Source organism: Lipotes vexillifer, unplaced genomic scaffold (assembly GCF_000442215.2).
Source record: "Lipotes vexillifer unplaced genomic scaffold, Lipotes_vexillifer_v1.1 scaffold412, whole genome shotgun sequence".
NCBI classification, from domain to species: domain Eukaryota; kingdom Metazoa; phylum Chordata; class Mammalia; order Artiodactyla; family Lipotidae; genus Lipotes; species Lipotes vexillifer.
In genome coordinates, this window is record NW_006798464.1 from 216,979 (window position 1) to 236,484 (window position 19,506).

Sequence of the window (19,506 nt, forward strand, 5' to 3'; positions counted from 1 at the left end):
GGCACGAACCCGCGTCCCCTGCATCGGCAGGTGGACTCTCAACCACTGCGCCACCAGGGAAGCCCGGCACTGGGGTTTTTTAAACTCCCAAGTGACTCCAGTGTGCAGTCAGAGCTGAGAAACACTGCTATGAGGATTAAGACCATCTGTGTACATCTGACCAGTTCCCCTTCCCCATTTCTCAAGCCACTGATTGCAAAAAGCTTTGTCATCTCTAAAGGACAAGGGGTAAGAGTCATCCACATGCAAAATCTGGGGTCTCATTGTCCATGACTCTACCCGTGGGGTCCCAAGTCGCTCCTGTTCAATTCAAGCTCAAGATCTGGCACTTCCAAAAGGACTGCAGAAGGTGTCCAGTGTCCACAGATCACCCACTTGTCATCTGGCTCTAGAACTGGGAACCACAGGTTGTTAAAAGACCGTATAGATCAGTGTCATCTTGTTTAGTCAGCGTTCCACAAATAAGTTCTTGATAAATTATTAATCTCTACTCTTTACATCAAAATAAATATGTTTAATGTATACTTAGATTCTTTAGCAATTAAAAGCAGGACTGGGGACTTCCCTGGCGGTCCAGTGGTTAAGACTCTGCGCTTCCCACTGCAGGGGGTGTGGGTTTGGTCCCTGGTCAGGGAACTAAGATTCCGCATGCCTAGCAATGTGGCCAAAAAAAAAAAAGCAGGACTATCCTATTCAGATCCACTTAAAAAGCAGAAGCATCCTCCCCATCTCCATTGCTAATACAGTATTTCCTGTGGGGATTAGATTTCTGATTCTGAGGCTTCAATCCTGGCTACTCCTTAGAATCACCTGGGCCCCGCCCTGAGCTATTCTGGTTCACTTGGTCTTGCGGGGGGACTCTGGTCCTGGTGGTAATTCTTTTTAATCTAAAGATTAACTACCGGGGCTTCCCTGGTGGCGCAGTTGTTGAGAGTCCGCCTGCCGATGCAGGGAACATGGGCTCGTGCCCCGGTCCGGGAAGATCCCACATGCCGCGGAGCGGCTGGGCCCGTGAGCCATGGCCGCTGAGCCTGCGTGTCCGGAGCCTGTGCTCCGCAACGGGATAGGCAACAACAGTGAGAGGCCCGCGTACCACAGAAAAAAAAAAAAAAAAATTAACTACTACAGTGATTCTAATGGGCAGCTAAATTTGAGAAATCAGATCTCACATCCAATTTCCCAGGAATCGCTGGCATTGCCTGGATTTCTCTAAAGTCCTTGGTTAGAAGGGCATGAACTTAAAATTTAATCAGCCTCTTTTCTGTTTAACTGACATCTTTTACTTTGTGGACTTGGGGTTCTGATCTATGACCTGACCGTGTCTCTCCTCCTAGTGGGGTGATGTTTGAATTCCAGTGACACCTTATCCCTGGGAGGTGGGAGGAAGTGCTTTCCAAGCAAGTGAAAATACAGGGTTACAAGTGAAAATACAAATTACACCTTCTTGACTTAACCAAGAAGTCCATGGGCAGATTTTAGCAGGCAACTAATTGAATTTAGCAGGATATTAAAATTACATTCAAGATCAAACTTTAAAAGTATAAACAACTTGGTAGTATAAATAAATATAACATACTTTTAATCTAATCATGTTTGTTTTTAAAGCAAATTAGAGCTGATAAATATGCTCTTGTAATCCTTCTGTCAATTGTGATACACCAGAAAGTGAGTGTACGTATTCAATTCTGTTCATCCTGATTGATCCTAGGTCTTTGCAGGCTGCAGAGCATCTGTTGAGCTAAGAAATTGTCTCTGTGCTTTTTGAAGAGATTTTCCCCCTATCCTTGTCCAGGAAAGTCATGTCCAGGGTCACTACAAACAGCTGCACATGTTGTACACAGAACAACTTGAGGGGTACCATTCATACCATGCTATTTACAAGTGGCAACCCCTTTGGTTGGGTATCACTTGAGTAAAAGCGCCTGCTGTCACTTCATTCGACCTTTTCTATGAACAAAATAAGCTCTAACTTGGAAATCCTGGGCTCTGACCCAGGCAACATCTGGACAAGACCCCTTCAGGGTGGAGACCTGTGGTCTCCAACTCAGAACCCTCACCTTTACCGGGGTTCTCAGTTATTTTCTCCCCTAAGTTAGAGATATCACTAGAGGGCCTTGTTCAGGAAAAAAACATCCCTTTTGGTTAGAGTAGAGAGAAGAGGACACAAAGTCCCTGCTTAGTGATAACCGGTGAGCCCTTGGCTGGGGCAGCAGAGATGGTAATGAGATGCTGAGATCCAGGACTCCAGTGTGTCTCTCTCTCTCCTTGTGGAACAGAGGCCCAGCTTTCATCCTCATGGTCTAATTCTCTCCTCCATCTTCTCCAATCTGTCTCCCCCACTTACCAGCATGGGCAGGTCACTTCATTTGTTTTCTTATCTGTAAAATGGCCCAGCGACGTCCATGCCATAGGGCCGCTGGGAGGATAAGTGTTTGTGAGACATAGTGTCTGGCTCATAGAAGATTTTTGGGAGATATTGGCTCCCTCTCTTTCCTCTCTTCTTTCATACAGTCTGCCCGTTGCCCAAAGCCCTTCCCATCCTCCATCTGCTGTCACTTTGTCTGGGGTACCCAAAGTACAGCAGGGCCCAGCCCAACTCTTCTCATGGTTCCAGAGGACAAGCAATGTTCCAACTGCCTTCACAGAAAGAGGTGGGCAAATCAGAGCCAGAGTGGCTCTTCCAGCCAGTGGAAGGGGAGAGGACACACCACAAGCCTGAGAAGGCCCCACACAGGATACTCAGCCCTCTCCCTACTGTTGAAGGCCTCTCTAAGCTGCTCCAGAGCCACTCACAGGCTCTCTGGTCTTCAGGATTATGGCCCTTCCTTTCCTCCTCATCTGTGAATCCAGGGCCCTGCATAAAACAGCTTCTGAGCCCGGGAACCTGGTTCCTTGAGTTTCAGTCCCTGCAGCCTTCTCAGATCCTGTGCCCTGGCCAAACACCAAAGGAAAACTGTCCTAGACCTCAGGCCGCCTTGTGGGGGTGAGTGATGTGAAATAAGCTTCTGGGACCACTGGAAGCTACCTGGCCTGACCTCCCTCGGGGCCTCCGCCCTCCCGCCCTCTCCCTCAGGGGTTGGCCAGAGGCCCCAGGGTTGATGTCTGGCTCTTCTCCCCATGGGCCACTCCTGTCCCCTGCTCTGTACAACTGCTTTAGCGCCTACATTTGCTTAATACCCCCTTGCCCAGTGCTTCCCATCTTCCATAATGACGCTAATGGACGAAAGACAACAGTAGCTTTTCTGAAGCAGGAGAACCTCCCCCAGCTTCCACCCACCGGCCTGACCTATTGCTGCTACTGCTGCTGCTGGGAATCCTGGTGCATGCTGGGAATCCAAGTGCATGCTGGGATTTCAGTCCGTTCCTCCATGCATTTTGGTTTTGCTTGGAACAGTTTCAAACTTGGAACTGTTGGTTTCTAGCCCATGGTGTACACTCCCTGAAATAAAGTCAAGAACTTCGTGGGAAGAGAGACATACCTGAGGACTTGAGATTTTCAGGCCTCCCATTGCACAAACCCAGCTCTGTTCTAGATAACATCGGCTATGCACTACTGAAAAGGATCCAGAAGGAAGTGCTTTTATCTTCTTATCAGAGGATTGACGTTAAGATCTAGTCAGTTCTTATGAGAGGTAAGACCTAAGTCCTGGAACATATTTAGGGAGCTGCCTACATGGAGACCACCCACAGACATGCCAGGTCCTGAAGGTTGTATGAATATAGCTGTACATATCATGCTGCCCCCATAAGCCAGTGGAACCCTTTCATTCCAGAATTTTATTAATCCCCTGGGAAGAGGAGCTTCACAATACCTTTTATCATGTTCCCAGAGGAAGTAACCCAGCCGGTGTTTTTGGAGAACGAATACAAAGAGAGTAGAAGGATTCTCTAGGTCTCTGGCTTCTCTGAAAGTGCAGAAAGACCAGATTAGGAGTTTCAGTTCTCACCTTGGCTAATGGATGAAAATTTGAGGCAAAGGCCAATGACTTACCAATGTAAGTCCCACAAAGAAGTTGGATCACAAAGAACATCCTGGACTAGAAGAACAGAAGGAAAGAAGAGTCTTCTGGGGAACAGAGGCTAATGGGGACCTGACAGTATCCCAGGCTGGTGCTGGTGGGTGGCCACTTACTAAGTGCCTCACTGGCTTCAAACACTGGTCTCCCACTGGCCAGGATGCAGCCCTTCTAGAAATCATGACTCATTGGAGATGTCCATGTTCTGAGGCCTTAAACTGGAAGGAGATTACATGGGGAACTATTAAGCTGGGTCTCTGTCCATCCCCGCAAGATAACAATGTTGGCTTCATCTTTATAAGATACTCTAGAATCTAATTTACTGAAGACAAAGAAGGTGTCTGCAACCAAAAAAAAAAAAAAATCTAACAATCTCATGCGGATATCCCACACTGCCATTTTCTCACGATGCTATACTCTGTGAACCACTTCTAGCTTGTTTGTTCTAGTACTGCACGGCCTTGTCCTCTTTCCTTGGTTCATAACTACAGAAGAAGCTAGGAAAAGAAAGAGCTCTAACCAAGCTTCAAGAACTGGAATTCTAGTGTCCTTGCACACCACCATGTTTGAGAGCCAATTCAGACCTCAAGGCCTCTTGAAATATTCACAAGAGAAGACGTCCTGGAGGAACTCCAAGCTCACTCTCACAGTAGGCATTTGCCCTCAGAAGCAGCGGATCCCTTCACCCACCGGGAAACCTGGCTCCAATGCTCCAAGCTTGCCCATCCAGAACCACACACATCCAAGAAAACCCTTGTTGGATCTTTGGCTCAGCACTCCAAGATGGCGGCAGCAGCAGCAGCAGCAACAGTTCTTAGGAAATCCAGGGCTCTGGAGAGCAGCAGGGCTGGCCACCCATAAAGAAGCTGCAATGCAATTGTGAAGCTGGAGTTGCCGGCAGGAGTCCTAATGGTGGCCCTTGGTTTCTTGCAGACATTGACGAGTGCCTCTCAAGCCCTTGTCTGAATGGAGCCACCTGCGTGGATGCCATCGACTCTTTCACATGCTTATGCCTTCCCAGCTACCAAGGGGACCTGTGTGAGATCGGTACGACCGTCTCGGCTTCAGCTAATGTTACTAACTGCTGCACCCCCTCTTCCTCCCTCATCCTTCCCTGCTAACCACAGGTTCTAGGTCCTGTGGGGCCCCCAAGATCCATCCAGACAGCCACTTCAGGGACCACAAGTGAGAAGTCGGCCCCACTCATTCTCACTCCTTCTCTTGCTGTTCCCTGCGGAAACCCTCCTCTGGGGCACTGGCTGATCTGACTGCAGAAGAGACATGCAGGCCGAGCCAGCCTGCACTTTGGAAGGTGGGGCTCTGGGGGACCTTTCAAACACTAACCTGCTCCAGGGCTTCCAGATGCCACCAGCAAAGTTGGTGCATGCATCAGACTAAGAAGACAGAACCAATTCCATGCATTTGTCTTGCAGGACACTATGGGTGGGAGTCATTGGTTCTTGCTCTGGATGAGAGCCCCGGATCTTCCCAGCATGGCCATGGGCATGTGTCTGCCTGCCGTATTGCCCACGGGACCTCTGTGGCCCCTCCATGGCCTTGGGAGCCACCGTGCCACACTGGTCAAGCTGCCTTCCTCTTCTCTGGCAAGAGCTATGGTCTGTCTGTCTGAGATCTCCCGTGTCACCAGCATGCTCAAGTCATGCATGCACAAGGACAGCTGCATGTCACCTTGTCCTCATTGCCACCATGACAGCTGCCACGTCAGTGCCATTCCGGTCCACGCTTCCTTCCTCCCTCCCTTGTGCAAGGCAAAAGGCTGGCCAGAGAGAACAGAGCCTCGCTGCAAGGGCTCTGAGCTTCCTCTCTTGGGCCTTGCCAACCCCTCAGTTTCTGCACCTGGGCCAGGCCCTGCCAAGGGGAGCTGTAGGCCAGGAACTTCCTGAGACCAGACTGAGCCCACAGCCCTCTCACCTTCAGTGTTTCCTAGTCTCCCCATCTCAGGGCCACCCCAACTCAGAAAGGGGGAGGTGGAGCTTGCAGTTGCTAGTAGCAATGGTCCGTGCAGAACTGGAAGTGTTTAGGGGCTCAAAACCATTTTCAATGAACTCTCAATTTAGACATCGCAGAAACTTCCAGACAGCAACTGAAACTCCTAATCAGAGTGGGAAGTTAGTTTTGGATTGCATGTTCCTTGGAGGCACTGCCAAGGTTACAGACTGGTGGAGGAACTTCTGGAAGAAAAGACTTGGCCTGGACCCTCCTTCCCTGCAGCCTCCCATTCTCCACCTTCACCCCAAGACTCCAAGAAATTGGTGCATGGGGGTCTTGTCTGGGGTGGGAGTGGAGAGTTACAAGGATTTCCTCCCCAGTGTGCCAGAATATTTGCCACAGGGAGAAGGGCATGGAATGTCCACGCAGACAACAGCTCTTGGGTGTCAGACTGGGAGAGGAAGTGCCCTGCTGGAGTGGAGGCCAGGCCCGCAGAGGGCTCTGCACTCTGATGGAGCAGAGAGAGGGTGCCAGAGCCCCCGAACCGGGCCCTGGCCCTGGGCGCCCAACTGAGCAGGGCTGCATCTCTTCTCCTACTCCAATCCTGAGCGCTCACCATCCCAAGGGTGCTTCAAGCCTTGGCTCTGGCCCTGCTCCTTCTTGCAGCCTTCCTGGAATTGTGTTGCTGTTTCCCCAGAGCCTCCATCCTGCATGGCCCTGGCCCATCCCAGCACAGCTGCTGCCTCCAGCTTTGCCCACCCAACTCAGCCCTCAGGCACTCAGGTGGCCCAAAAATGGACCCCACAATCAGCCCTGGGATGATATGTCTCTGGCCTCCTCAGGTGCTCAGCTACCTCTGAAGTCTCTCTGCCTTTCTTTCCAAACCCTTGGGGAAGGCATTGGCAGCATCCTCCTAAGCCTTCCTGCTGCTCTGCCTCTTTCTTCAAAGGCTGCTGGCCTCAAACTCTTCTCTCTCTCTGCTCTTCCCAAGTGTCTGTCTTCCAACCCTGCCAAGCACCCACCCCTTCAGCTTAAGCATCCTTCCCTTCAGGTACTGGTCCTTTCTTCCTGGAACAGCCAGACCAGGGAGGCTGCCATACAGCCTGAGGGGTTCATGGCCCGACACTCAGCCCCAGGGCCCTAGGGACAGCCCTTCACCTGTGAGTCACCAGGGGAAGGAAGAAAAGAGGGTTTTGGAATTCCCTCTGTCCCGTACTGTGCTGGCAGATGTTTAACAACTGACTCTCAAAGAGGAAGGAGGATCCCTGATTTGTAGCATCTGCCAGTTTCTGGGGTTTAACACTCTCACAAGGGCCAGTTAAAGCTACCAATGTAATGTCACTAGAGGCCGAGTTGGGGGACTTCCCTGGCGGTCCAGTGGTTAAGACTCCACGCTTCCACTGCAGGGGGCACGAGTTCAGTCCCTGGTCAGGGAACTAAGATCCCGCATGCCGCACGGAGCGGCCAAAAATAGTTAAATAAACAAATTAATAAAATAAAATTTAAAAATAAAGGCCGAGTTGGGAAGACACACTCCTAATGGCTTTCCCAAGCCTGAAGGGGCCAGTTCCAGCACCACCTGCCTCTGTCTGTCCCTCTAGGCTCTGCTCCAAGAGCTCCACATCAGTGCCTTCTGCTGGACTCAGAATCCATTAACAATGTAGGCTTGGGAGGAGAGAAGCCCTTCCCCTCTTCCCATCTGCCACCAAGAAATAGAATGAAAAGCCAGGGTCCCTGGGTCGGGGACCCTGAGGCAGTATCGTGTGCTCTGATAGGATAGACTTAGAGCTCTGTGTCTTCTTTGGACCCAAAGCAGACATTTCTGCTCCTCTGTCCCCAGCCAAGTTTCTATTTCATGCCCCCAGCACCGCCTGCTGCTGCCCCCTTCACACACTTCCCCGCAGTTCCCTCTCTCCCTGGAGCCCCTCACAGCCTCTGAGCCATGTTTTTCCTTAAGCCTCAACACCTCCTACCTTCCCACCTCTTTTTACCTGGCTGCTGGGCTCTGCCAGCCCTGCAGAGCAGACTTCAACAGGAGAAAAGCTTTGGGGGTGGGAGGCAATATCAGGAAAAGAAAGGGTCCCTGGCATTTCCCAGAGGCTCCTGGGGGAGGAGGGGGCAGGGCCAGGCCTCTTGGCTTCCAACTTGATCCTCAATCCAGTCGGGCCTCTCCCTTCCTTTGGGGAGCGACACGGAAGGCAGGGTGAAGGCAGGAATCCCTGCCCTGAGACTGGCAGCAGACGCCATCCCCAGTCGGCCTCCAGGCCCTCTCCTCAAGCCCCTGACCTGTGTTGCAGACCAGAAGCTGTGTGAGAAGGGCTGGACCAAGTTCCAGGGCCACTGTTACCGCCACTTCCCCGACCGGGCGACCTGGGTGGACGCCGAGGGCCAGTGCCGGAAGCAGCAGTCACACCTGAGCAGCATCGTCACCCCTGAGGAGCAGGAATTTGTCAACAGTGAGTGCGGCCGGGCCTCAGGGGCCCAAGCGGAGAACGGTCACGTGGGCAAAGGATCTCCCTTGACAGCAGTCAGCGGACTTGGGCCCAGTGAGGCAGCAGGGGTCGGGGGCAGGGAGGGAGGGAAGGGCATTTCCGCCGCCTGAGGGGCCAACGGCTCTGGCTGCACCCAGGACAGCCCACTGTCTGTCAGAGTCAGCCCTGGATTAACCCCGAGTCGGTCACCAGTCCATGTCAGCTCAGGGAGATGGTCCAAATGCACTCCAAACATGCAGGTGCTAAAACCCTTGTCAGGACCCTGGAGGCAGGTGTCACGCTCCTAGGAGCCCACCCAGCTCCTGCCACCCCTCCATCCCCTCTGTCTCTACGAGCTCAAGTTTCTCAGACACCTTCAGGGCGCCCCATACCCACGTCCTCTCTCCAGACAATGCTCAGGACTATCAGTGGATCGGCCTGAATGACAAGACCATCGAAGGAGACTTCCGCTGGTCAGATGGACACTCCTTGGTGAGTTCTACTGGGGGCACCCGGGATAGCTGGCGGCCCAGAGGAGATGAATAAAGACCCCCAGAGAGAGACACATTCAAATCACATGCAAACATTCACTGAGCAGCTGCTGGACCGGGAGCCCTGAGATCAGAGATTGTGTCTCGTTCTTGTCCCTTTAGAGACCAGCCCAGGGCTGCACAACTGAATAATGGCATGAAAGGAAGGGTGAGGGATGAGGAAGGCAATGAATGAATGAAGGCAAACCACCGAGAGGGAATGTGGAAGCTTTAGAGTGGTTCCTTGCCCATAGAGGACTCGAGTCCACTCAAGGAGACAGACAGACAGATAGAAAGCAACATAGATGCCAGCTGAACAGTACACACAGTAAATGATGGAGGTCAGCAAAGGACCTCAGGGAAGGCTCCCCGGAAGAGGAGAATATGAACAGGGTCATGGGGGAGGGGAGCAGTTACATTAGAGGAAAGGGGACTTGTTTGTCCCTGAGTCAGGCTAGAGGGAGAAGCCTGGGATGGCAGAGTCTGGACTTGCGAGCCATATCTCCACCTCCCAGTCCTGCCCAAGCAGGCAGCCTGGGTGACCAGCCCCGTTGGCCCATGTGGAAGAGGAGAGTGTCGTCAGCTCATTAACAGGGACTGTGAGTCCTGGGGGCTCTGAGTTCCTGACAAGGACCACAGCCAGGCGGTGTGAGCAGTTCTTTGGAGGGCCCGGGTTCCGTGGCACCTGGGATAGCCCTGACCAGACTCCCAGCAGTCTTTGTGCCCCCGCCAGAAAGGGGCTTGATGTGGAGGGAGAGCAGGGGTCCGGCCAAGCTGTACTGTGGCTGCCCCCTCCTCACCCCTTCCCCACTCCCACCCACAGCAATTTGAGAACTGGCGCCCCAACCAGCCTGACAACTTCTTTGCCACTGGGGAGGACTGCGTGGTGATGATCTGGCATGAGAAGGGCGAGTGGAATGACGTTCCCTGCAATTACCAGCTGCCCTTCACGTGTAAAAAGGGCACAGGTAAGCAGCAGCCTGGGAGGGATAAGCAGCGTGGAGAGAATCAAGACTCCAGGCTCCTGCTGTGTGACCTGGGGCGAGTCACCCGGACTCCTGGCTGTTGAGGTCACCTCACCCGCCCAACTAGCAGATTGGAGCTGACCTGGGGGGCCACTCCCAATGCCAGCATCCCAGAGGTGATGGAAAGGGCCAGCCCACTAGGGACAGGGAGAGGGTGAAGGTCACAGGAGGACAGACCCCCTCCACACATATGGTGCCTTGGATATCAGCACAGAAAGTCACCCACAATCACACATAGGTTGGGAGCCTCCCTCTCTGGGGTTCCCAAGCCCGTCAGTCGCAGAGTCTGAGTTGTCAGCCTTGATCATCAGCTTTAAGTCTGTGGACACCTAGGTGCAGGTAGGACACTCCCCACCTGTTCCCGCTCCTGGCCTCGTTCCCCTCCCTTGCCCCCAAGGCCTCCTTTAGTTCCCACTTTCCCCTGCATCACTGTTTTCATAGAGAAGTCACAGTCTGCCCAGCTCTCGCCCTCTTTCCCCACCTTTCTCCCTTTTATTCCCTTACTGCTGCTCTAAATCATGGAGGAACCCAAATGTTAGAACCAGTGTTTTCCAGATTCTTAGTGCGGCATGAAAGCACCCCTTCCCCAGCAGTCAGGGCTCACTGCTGGGTGTTCAGGCTCCGTGCCCCTTCCTTGGGCTCTGAGCCCATCTCCTCACAGCCAGAGGGGGCCATACTGGCTCATGACCAGCATGGGGCATCACGGGAGACCCTCTCAGAGCCCTTTCTGAAGGGTGTTTGCCCCTCAGTGGCCTGCGGAGAGCCCCCCGTGGTGGAGCACGCCAGGATCTTCGGGCAGAAGGACCGGTACGAGATCAATTCCCTGGTGCGGTACCAGTGCACCAAGGGCTTTGTCCAGCGCCATGTGCCCACCATCCGGTGCCAGCCCAGCGGGCACTGGGAGGACCCTCGGATCACCTGCACAGACCGTGAGTATCGCCCCACACAGCGTTAGATACTGCCAACACGTCCTCCTCCCTGACCCCCGCTGTCTGCACCGTCCGTGGGCTCAATCACAGATGTCCGCTGCCCCCAGGGAGGGCTCACTTGCGCTGAGAAGGTGAAGATGAAAGCAGGTGGCCCACTTTCCTTTTCAACACCAGCCCCGAAGCCCCGAAGCCCAAGGTGGTTCCAAGAAAAGTCAAAACTGAGAAGTGGGTAAAGCCTCAGGCTGCCTTCCAGAGCCCATGGTTTCTGCAGGGAGGGGAGCCAGCGGAGAAGGGTCAGGACGGGGAGAGGCTGGGCTGGCCCACTTTCTTCCCAGGGTTCACCCAGATGTTTCCATCTCCCTTTCACCCCAGCCTCTACCTACAAGCGCAGACTACAGAAGCGGAGCTCACGGCCCCTGCGGAGGAGCCGCCCCAGCACGGCCCACTGAGAGGAGCTTCCAGGATGTGCCCAGGATGCTGAGCCCAGGAGCCTTGCCAGGCTGACATCCCACAGGGATGGTGTCCTCTCCTTGTCGCTTTCTGTCATATAAGGAATTCCATTAAAGAAGGAAAAAAAATAAATCCCACATTGTGTATGCACCCCCCACCCCCCCAAATCGCCAAAACTGCATCTAATTTTCCTCCCAAATGCCAAAGCAAAGCAAACGTATTGTAACCCGTGGACTGAGTTTAGAGACATTTCTTCAATCTCCCGTTGTGCCTTTCCAGGGACCAGCGCAGGGACAGGGGCAGAAGGGGAGGAGTTAAGTTAAATAAAGAAGGTAATTTTTTGTTTCCTGACTTTATCCAAGAGCAGTGCAATCGTTGGTTCTTTCACCTCCAGGGAGAGCTAGGGAGGAGGGAGGAAGGGGCAGAGGCCTGAGGGCATGAAGAGTGCGGAACCGCAGCTGAATGTATGGGATGAGACTGAGTCGGAGGACTGCACCATCTGTGCGGGGGAGAAGCCTGGGGGAGAGGGGGTGGCTTCCGGCCGCAGATGAGCGGGCAGGAGAGAGCCATTGAGGGATCTTCCGAAGCGTGGGGGTCGGGTCCCCTCCGAGGGACCCTTTTCCAGAGTCCTCTCACCCAGGTCTGCCACCCTAGCAGGTGTCAGATCTCGATCTCGGCAGGGCTGGGCGGGGGGCATTTCCTTCCCAGTGGGTGTGCCGCCCAACCCTCCCCCCTCCCTCCCCCACCCCCGGGACCGTGCAGGCACCAGGGTTCCGTGCACCTATTTATATTTTTGAAAACTAAAGATTATGATAATTATAATGATAATAAAGACATTGGAAGAGATCTTTTTCTTTTCTTTTCCCTTCTTTTCTTAATTTAAAGAGAAGGCGACCATGGTCCAGGGTCAACTGAAGGGGCTCTTAGGTATGGGGGCAGTAGGGACACGTTTTGATCAAATGACCCCGGATTCTTGCAAATCCTGCCTGATAAGAAAGCCTGGGACAGTCATACTTCTGGTGCTTTATTTTCGCAAGTGTACCTGTGCGGATGATGGATTGTGTGTGTGTGTGTGTGTGTGTGTGTGTGTGTGTGTATGTGAGACAGCCAACGGGTGCTGTGTATGGATTTGCCAGTTGGCATGCTGTCAAAGAACAACTCAAGTGAGACATCTGGCCACTATCCAGAGTTTGGTACTTTGATTTACACTGTTTGCTCACATAGGAAGAGTCGATTGGTAGAGAGAGTCCAAGAACAGAAGTAAAATCAGGATTTATAAGAGGGAAGAAAAAAATTGCAGACAGCCTAGGAACAGTGAATCTTGCTTATACATTTTTGAGGTCAAATGGTTACCTAGCCGCTAGCACAAAGGTCTGGGCATCCTGCCCTTAAGTAGGCTGTAGGATCAACGAAAACGATTTCAACTGTTTATGGATTTCCCTCAACAGACCTTGAGTCGAGCTGGAGTGTGCACTCCAGGCAGTGAACCTCCGCCAGCCTCCTCCTTAGAAGGCCAGGTCGGCGCCACCCTCTCATCACACTTGCTCAGCGGGCATTGATTCTGTGTTTATGAAGGTGTCTAGGTGTTGGTTAGTGTGTGCCAGTGTGAGTCTGCTAGTGTCTCTTTGAGTGTGTACGTGTGTGGTTGAGTATTTGTTGGTGAATATTTTTGTGTACCCAGGTTACCTACAAATCTGGAAACGATCAGTGGACAAAAGCAGAGGATGCAGCAATGGTCACATAGTAGGAACTCAATAATCATGCAATTTATTGATTAATTAACTGATTCATTGGGAACACGACTGTGTCAGTAGTTTTCAACCTTGAGCCTGCATCAGCAATGAGAGGGCTTGTGCTGGGTCCCACTCCAGAGTTTCTGACTCAGCAGGTCAGGGGTGGGGTCCAGAAATTTGCATTTCGAACACGTTCCCAGGTGAAGCTGGTGGTGCTGGCCACACTTTGAGAAGCACTGGGCTACGTGAAGGATAGTGAGTTACTGATTGTGGGTGACAGAGGTGTGCCTGTGCAGAGGCAAATGGTCTGGTTTCCTGAGGCTGACATGGGGGGCGGTGGGGGATAGACGGTGAGGCACAGAGAGGGCTGGACTCCAAGATCCTCTGCAGGGCACAGCTTCCTCTGGTCTCCCGAGAGGTACCTCCCACTCTTGTGCTGCGTCCACACAGACTCACAGCCGGGAGTGGGATGGTGGGAGAGTGAGCCAGCGCCTCCAGCTGCTAGGCCAGTCCCCGAGGCAGGGTGTCCCCAGGGCAGGCAAGGCCAGACCGCGGCAGCCCAAAGGTGCAGCCCATGGCGTTTCCCACCCACTCCAGTGGACAGACCCAGTCGACCTTTGAAGTCTGGGACGGAATGGTCCCCCATTCCCACCAGGCAGGGAGCTGGGCCCTAAGACTGAATGAGATAAAGGGTGAGACCCAGAGCACAGACTCGGGGTGGAGGAAGGGGTCACAGCACCATTTATTGTCCAAAAGAAAGTACACACACCTGAGGGCTGCTCCCCAAATAGGGAAAAATGAGAACGAAATATGGACTCTTTGGAACTAAGAAAAGGAAAAAATGGGGAGGAAAGTCTCTCTCTTCCCTGGGATGTCACACAGAAGCCCAGGGACCCGCTTCCAGCCCTAGCTCCTCCGCCATGCTGATATAGGCCAGCTGCTTGCCAAAGAAGTACGCGAGGGCAGGAGGCTGCAAGGCCCAAAGCCCAGCTGCACGGCCGCCCTGGATGCCCTCTCCTCCCTCAGGCTGATGCGGAGGGAGGATTGCAGCCACCACACCCTGGCATCTCGTGCCACTGCCAGCTCTGGGCGCCAGCCTCCCAGGGGCAGGGAAGAGGGGCTGGACTCAGCAATGGCAGAGAGCACGCTCGTGAGCCCACGAACCTCAAGCGTCCTGGAGGAGAGGGGCAGGAGGATTAGTGGAGGGGGAGAGCCTTGGAGTGTCTACCTGAGTAAAGCGAAGATCTGGGATCTGTGGGATTTACTAAAAAATATAGTATTTAAAAAATTTTTAAGTTGAAAAGTATAAAAACAAAATGAAAATTGCCCCAACCTGCAAGGGACAATGAACCACTCAATAAATACAGCCCGTGAGGGGATGGGGTAGGTGTGAGTACAGAGCTGGAGCCCGGCGCTAGCGTGGCCGGTAGCAATAGACGCCATACTTGCGGCTGTGTGGGTCTGGGAAACCGAAGCTTCGGACCCCAGGCTCCAGGGACCCACAGTTGCGACGTGGGTGAGCCACAGGGTAGCGGGCACTGCCATCTGCCAGCCAACCAGCGTCGCAACGGTCCAGGCCGTGGAACTTCCAGGCGGCAAAGAGCTGGCCCACCTTGGCGATCTGGGCACCATCTTCCTGGCAGGCCTCCTTTGCCTCTGCCAGTGTCAGCTTCTCAGGGTGCTCCAGGTAGTACACCTGCCCTGTGGGATGTGGGGCGTGAGAGCTGCGCAGTGGAGTGGGCAGCCAGAGAAGGCAACAGGATGTGGAGCAATGCCAGCCCATCCAGACCCCACCAACCAGCCCCCAAAGACCTGACAGCTCTCTGAGCCTAGGGAGATGCCAGGCTGTGAGCATCTGCAGTGGATACTGTTGGGGGATAACCTCCCTCTCTGAGAGTGCCATCCTACCTGCCATGGGGCTGGGGTTCCTCCAGTCATATCGGTACACCACCCCAGCCTTCCCTAATTGCACCCTGGGTTGGTGCCCCACCTCTGCTGGACCAATCTGAGTCTCTCATTCACTCAGACATTTACTGAGCACCAACTATGTGCCAGGCACTTTTCTAAGTGCTTGGGATATGGCACGGAACCAATTTGTTTTTATTCATTTATCTTCCCATGAAATGAGCTCCTTTGTGAGGACGGACTGTGTTTTATTTGTCTATGATGACCAGTGCCTAGCCTTGGCCCCAGCACATAGTGGGCACTCAGGAAATGTTTGATGAATGACTAACCCAATGATTGGTGTGAAGCAACAGCAGCAAAGCACTCAAAGCTCAGCTGGGGGACTTCCCTGGTGGTCCAGTGGTTAAGACTCCACACTCCCAATGCAGGGGGCATGGGTTCAATCCCTGGTTGGGGAGCTAAGATCCCGCATGCTGCAAGGCGCGGCCAAAATAAATAAATAAAATAAAGAGCATCCCTAATGAACACCAGGAAACTTAAAAAAAAAAAAAAAAACTCAGCTGGACATGGCTTCAACATGTGTGGGTGCTCCAGACCTCCAGGTGAAGGTGCCAGCAGGGTGGGCAGAGAAGTCTGAAAGTTCCCCAGACACTGCCCTTCCACCCACAGGCCTGTGCTCAGCCATTCCACTCACCCCTGAGGGCAGCAGCAAAGCAGAATACATCATAGCGGTGCAGGCGGCGGTGGCGTGGGCCGTAGCTGCGCACGCCAGGTGCCAGGCCCAGGCCACCGCAGGGGTGGCGGGCCTGCGTGATGGGGTACTGCACAGAGGCGTCCTGCAGCCAGCCTGCGTTGCACCAGTCCAGGCCTTCCTCCCAGGCCCGGAACAGCTGCTCAAAGGAGGCCACCACCGCGTCCTGTTCCTCGCAGGCCCACTGGGCCTCGTGGAAGTTGAACTGGTAGCGCCCTTGGGGGTGCTGGTAAGGGAAGACCACACCTGGGGAGGGAGGAAAAAGCAGCTTGAATGGGTGGGCCGGGCCCAGCTGATTGGAGACCCAAACCTACTGGGACAGATGCTCCCCTGCACACACACACACACACACACACACACATGCACACACATGCACACACACACACAAAATCCCTCAGAAAAACTCTGTAAACCTGTCATCTCTTGTCCAATATCCAAATCTGAGGCAGAGCCTATATCTGCTTTACACCTCCCTGCCAGAGCTAGACTGGCACACAGCAGTACTCAGAAAACTATTAGCTTGTTAAGGTAATGAATTAATTAGCTAACTAATATCCCCAACTACAGAATGTGACTAAGGCCTAATTCACAGGGCTGTTGCAAGAACCCCAGTTCTATGGTCTTGATGTGTTCCCCCAAATTCAGATGTTTAAATCCTAATGCCCAATGTGATGGTATTAGGAGGTGGGGTCTTTGGGAGGTGATTAGGTCAGGAGGGTGGAGTCCTCATGAATGGGGTTAGTGCCCTTTTAAAAGAGACTCCAGAGACCACCCCCCACCCCCAGCCCCTTCCACCATGTGAGGACACAGCGAGAAGTCTGCAGTCTAGCAGAGGGCCCTCACTTGACCATGCTGGCACTCTGATCTGGGACTTCCAGCCTCCAGAACTGCGAGAAATGAATTGCTGCTGTTGTTTATGTTGCCCACACTGTGGTATTTTATTACAGCAGCCTGAGCCAAGACACCAGTGAGGAGGTACTGCCATCTACAGGAGAGGGTGCACTGTTGGGCTCTGGCTCTCCCTGTCGGCAGCTGAGACCTCATCATCTACATTAACACTAACATTAATGTGGAAGCTTCTTAGGAGAATACAAGTTTCCATGTGGGACAGACGGAATTCAGGAGAAGAGGAGGGATGGTAAAAGGTCTTAATAAAGGGGAGGCTCAAGGTCAGGGAGGTCCTGGGCAGGGGGCTTCCCTTTCTGGTGCCAGAGGCTTATAGGTACCATAGGCTCCCTCAAAAGTCACCATTCATGTTTGAAACTTTACCATAATAAAAAAAATTTTAAACACCCTAGATCCAGTCTCTACCAAGTCAGATGAAAACTTAAGGAGAGGTGGTGTCCCTAGTGCCTCGGACTGACATTGTTTAAAAGCAGGGCCTGGAGTCCTTAGAATCTCCTTCCTGTGGCCAGGGGCCTGGGAACATCTGGGCACCACACCCCCAATATCACCTGGGGCAGGAAGCCAGGCCCCTGGGCAGAGCCAGGTTGAGGGGGCAGAGAGGCCCCAGGGCCTCGACAACCAGCGCACAACCTCCATGTGTGTTTGCAGGGGGTTTATTTCATGCCTGGTTCCGTCCCAAATTCCCAGCCCTTCCAGCCACAGGAACACGGTGAGGGCTCCCTGTTTCTCTAGGCTGCTTCTGTGGTCCCCAGACAAATGGCTCTCACAGGCTCCCTCCCATCCCCCACCACCCCCAACGTCATAGGCCACCTCTGGGCCACCATCTAAGCCACGTGGACTGGGGATGCGGCTGCTGATGGCAAAGAGCTGCACTGATTGATAGGCCCTTGACTCACATTTACCCACATCTCCTCTAAGGAGGTAAAGGAGGAACTGCCCTTGTTCTTCATTTTACATGTGAGGGGACTGCAGCTCTGGGGGTGAAGCACTGACCCAGGTTACCACAGCTGGGATGGGATGGACATGGAGTCAGGTCACCCTTCTCTACATACCCCCAGCTGCCTCCCTAACAGGTAGGAGATATATGAGGACACACAGCCCCATCCTAGGGACAGAGAAGGTAGGAGTCATGTAGAGATCACAACAGGAACCCATACATAAGATCTAGTGTGTAGAGTTTGGCTGGCTTGCACAGCACTGGTTTGCTCTTTTTTTTAGTTAGATTTCACATAAAAACATAAGCTTCTCTTTTCAAATCAGAAAATCTGGCTGCACTAGGCCTGCTTCTGATGTGGCATCATCGGCTGGGCCTGAATAGAGCAGCTCCTTTCCGATGGGATGAGGGCTCAGGAGTGTGCCCCAGTCCCCACCACTCCCTATCACTCACCCTAGGCTGCCTCATTTGCTTGTGTTGCCTGCCAACCCTGCTTGAATCTCAGCTCTGTCTCCATCAGCTGTGTGCCCTGCTCTTGTCCCCCTCTCTCTGAACAGGATGTGAGCAAGAGGGAGTAGAGAGTAGTGGATTCTGGAGCCTGAGTGCCTGAGGTCAAAGCCCTACTCAGCCATTTATGAGCTGTGTGACCTTAGGTAAGTGACTTGACCTCTCTGTGCCTCAGTTTTTTCAGCTGTACAACGGGGGTGAGAATAAGAGCAGCTTCCTCCTGAGGTTGTTCTGAGGATTAAATGTTTATCTGCCGAAATCACAGAGGTTTGGATGCTTTCTCAGAGCCCTCTCCCTGCTGCTCCCAGGACCCAGCCCCCATAGGGGTCTCACCCCGCAGCTCCAGCTCCACCAGGCCACTTTCATCCTCCAGCCCATCAATGACCTCGCAGCGGTAGCGCCCATAGTCCTCCAGCCTCAGGTCCCGGATCTCCAGTGACACTTCACGCTCCCTCTCCTGCCACAGATGCACCCGGCCTCGGTAGTCTCCGAAGGCACGGTGCCTCAGCCCAATAGCCACTAGCACGTCCTGCTCCGGGGCCCCATTCTCCGACAGTTTCCACCATTTGATGCGTACGGGCCGAGGAGAGACCAGGGCCGGCTCGTAGTGGTAGCGGCAGGGCAGGGTCACGTTGGCCCCACGGTAGGAGAACAGGATCTCCTCAGGCGTCTCTACCACCAGCTTCACTCCATTGAAGATGCCTGGGGGGAGAGGCGGGTGCAGATGGGGACCCGCTGCAGCACGTCTGTACCCCTGCAAAGGCCAACCCACCCTCACTCCCAGATCCCACCAGGCCCAGAAGTTCTAGATTGCAAGAATGGCCACAGTGCTGCACCCCTCCCTGTATCCACACGCTCTGCAACGCAACTTTACATCTTCCATCAGGAGGTGACTCTACGACCCCTGCCCCCACCACCTTGAATCCTTGCTGGCCCTGCCACTTGCTTTGACCAAATGAATGTGGTGGAAGTGACTGCTCTGTGGTGCTTGCTCTGAGCCGAGGCTCCAGGAGGCCCTGCTGAGGCTACTCTTTCTCCCGGAACCTTGCCAACCACCATCAGAACAAGACTGGGCTCACCTGCTGGGTGAGAACACGCAGAGAGCAGAGACAAGCCATCCCAGCCGAGGCCATTCTAGACCAACCAGCCCCCAGCTGATCTGCCTGCCAACCACAGGCACGATCAATTAAGTGAGCACAGCCAAGACTGAAGAGATGGAGCCCAGCCCAAAATGCTGACCAAAATGGAATCATGAGCAAAATACATGGCTGTTGTCTTAAGCCACTAGGTTTGTTAGGTGTAAGAAGCAAACTGGTTATAAAGCAGAAACTAACACACCATTGTAAAGCAATTATACTCTAATAAAGATGTAAAAAAAAAAAAAAAAAAAAAGAAAACT

At 53.3% G+C, this 19,506-nt stretch overlaps 2 protein-coding genes across 2 annotated transcripts in view; one reads left to right on the top strand and one right to left on the bottom strand.

Moving 5' to 3' along the window:
- Window positions 1-11,370, top strand: part of ACAN (aggrecan) — a 36,194-nt gene extending 24,824 nt beyond the window's left edge. The window contains exons 12-17 of the mRNA XM_007470511.1: window positions 4,950-5,063; window positions 8,264-8,422; window positions 8,847-8,929; window positions 9,791-9,935; window positions 10,742-10,921; window positions 11,294-11,370. Coding sequence (XP_007470573.1) covers window positions 4,950-5,063; window positions 8,264-8,422; window positions 8,847-8,929; window positions 9,791-9,935; window positions 10,742-10,921; window positions 11,294-11,370 — 758 coding nt within the window. The remainder of the gene's footprint in view (window positions 1-4,949; window positions 5,064-8,263; window positions 8,423-8,846; window positions 8,930-9,790; window positions 9,936-10,741; window positions 10,922-11,293) is intronic.
- Window positions 11,371-13,816: 2,446 nt separating this feature from the next.
- HAPLN3 (hyaluronan and proteoglycan link protein 3) overlaps window positions 13,817-19,506 on the bottom strand; it is a 15,301-nt gene continuing 9,611 nt past the window's right edge. Inside the window, exons 3-5 of the mRNA XM_007470512.1 lie at window positions 18,441-18,809; window positions 15,704-16,006; window positions 13,817-14,805 (exon numbers count right to left, since the gene is read on the bottom strand). Of these exons, the coding sequence (XP_007470574.1) occupies window positions 14,519-14,805; window positions 15,704-16,006; window positions 18,441-18,809 (959 nt within the window). The 3' untranslated portion in view covers window positions 13,817-14,518. The remainder of the gene's footprint in view (window positions 14,806-15,703; window positions 16,007-18,440; window positions 18,810-19,506) is intronic.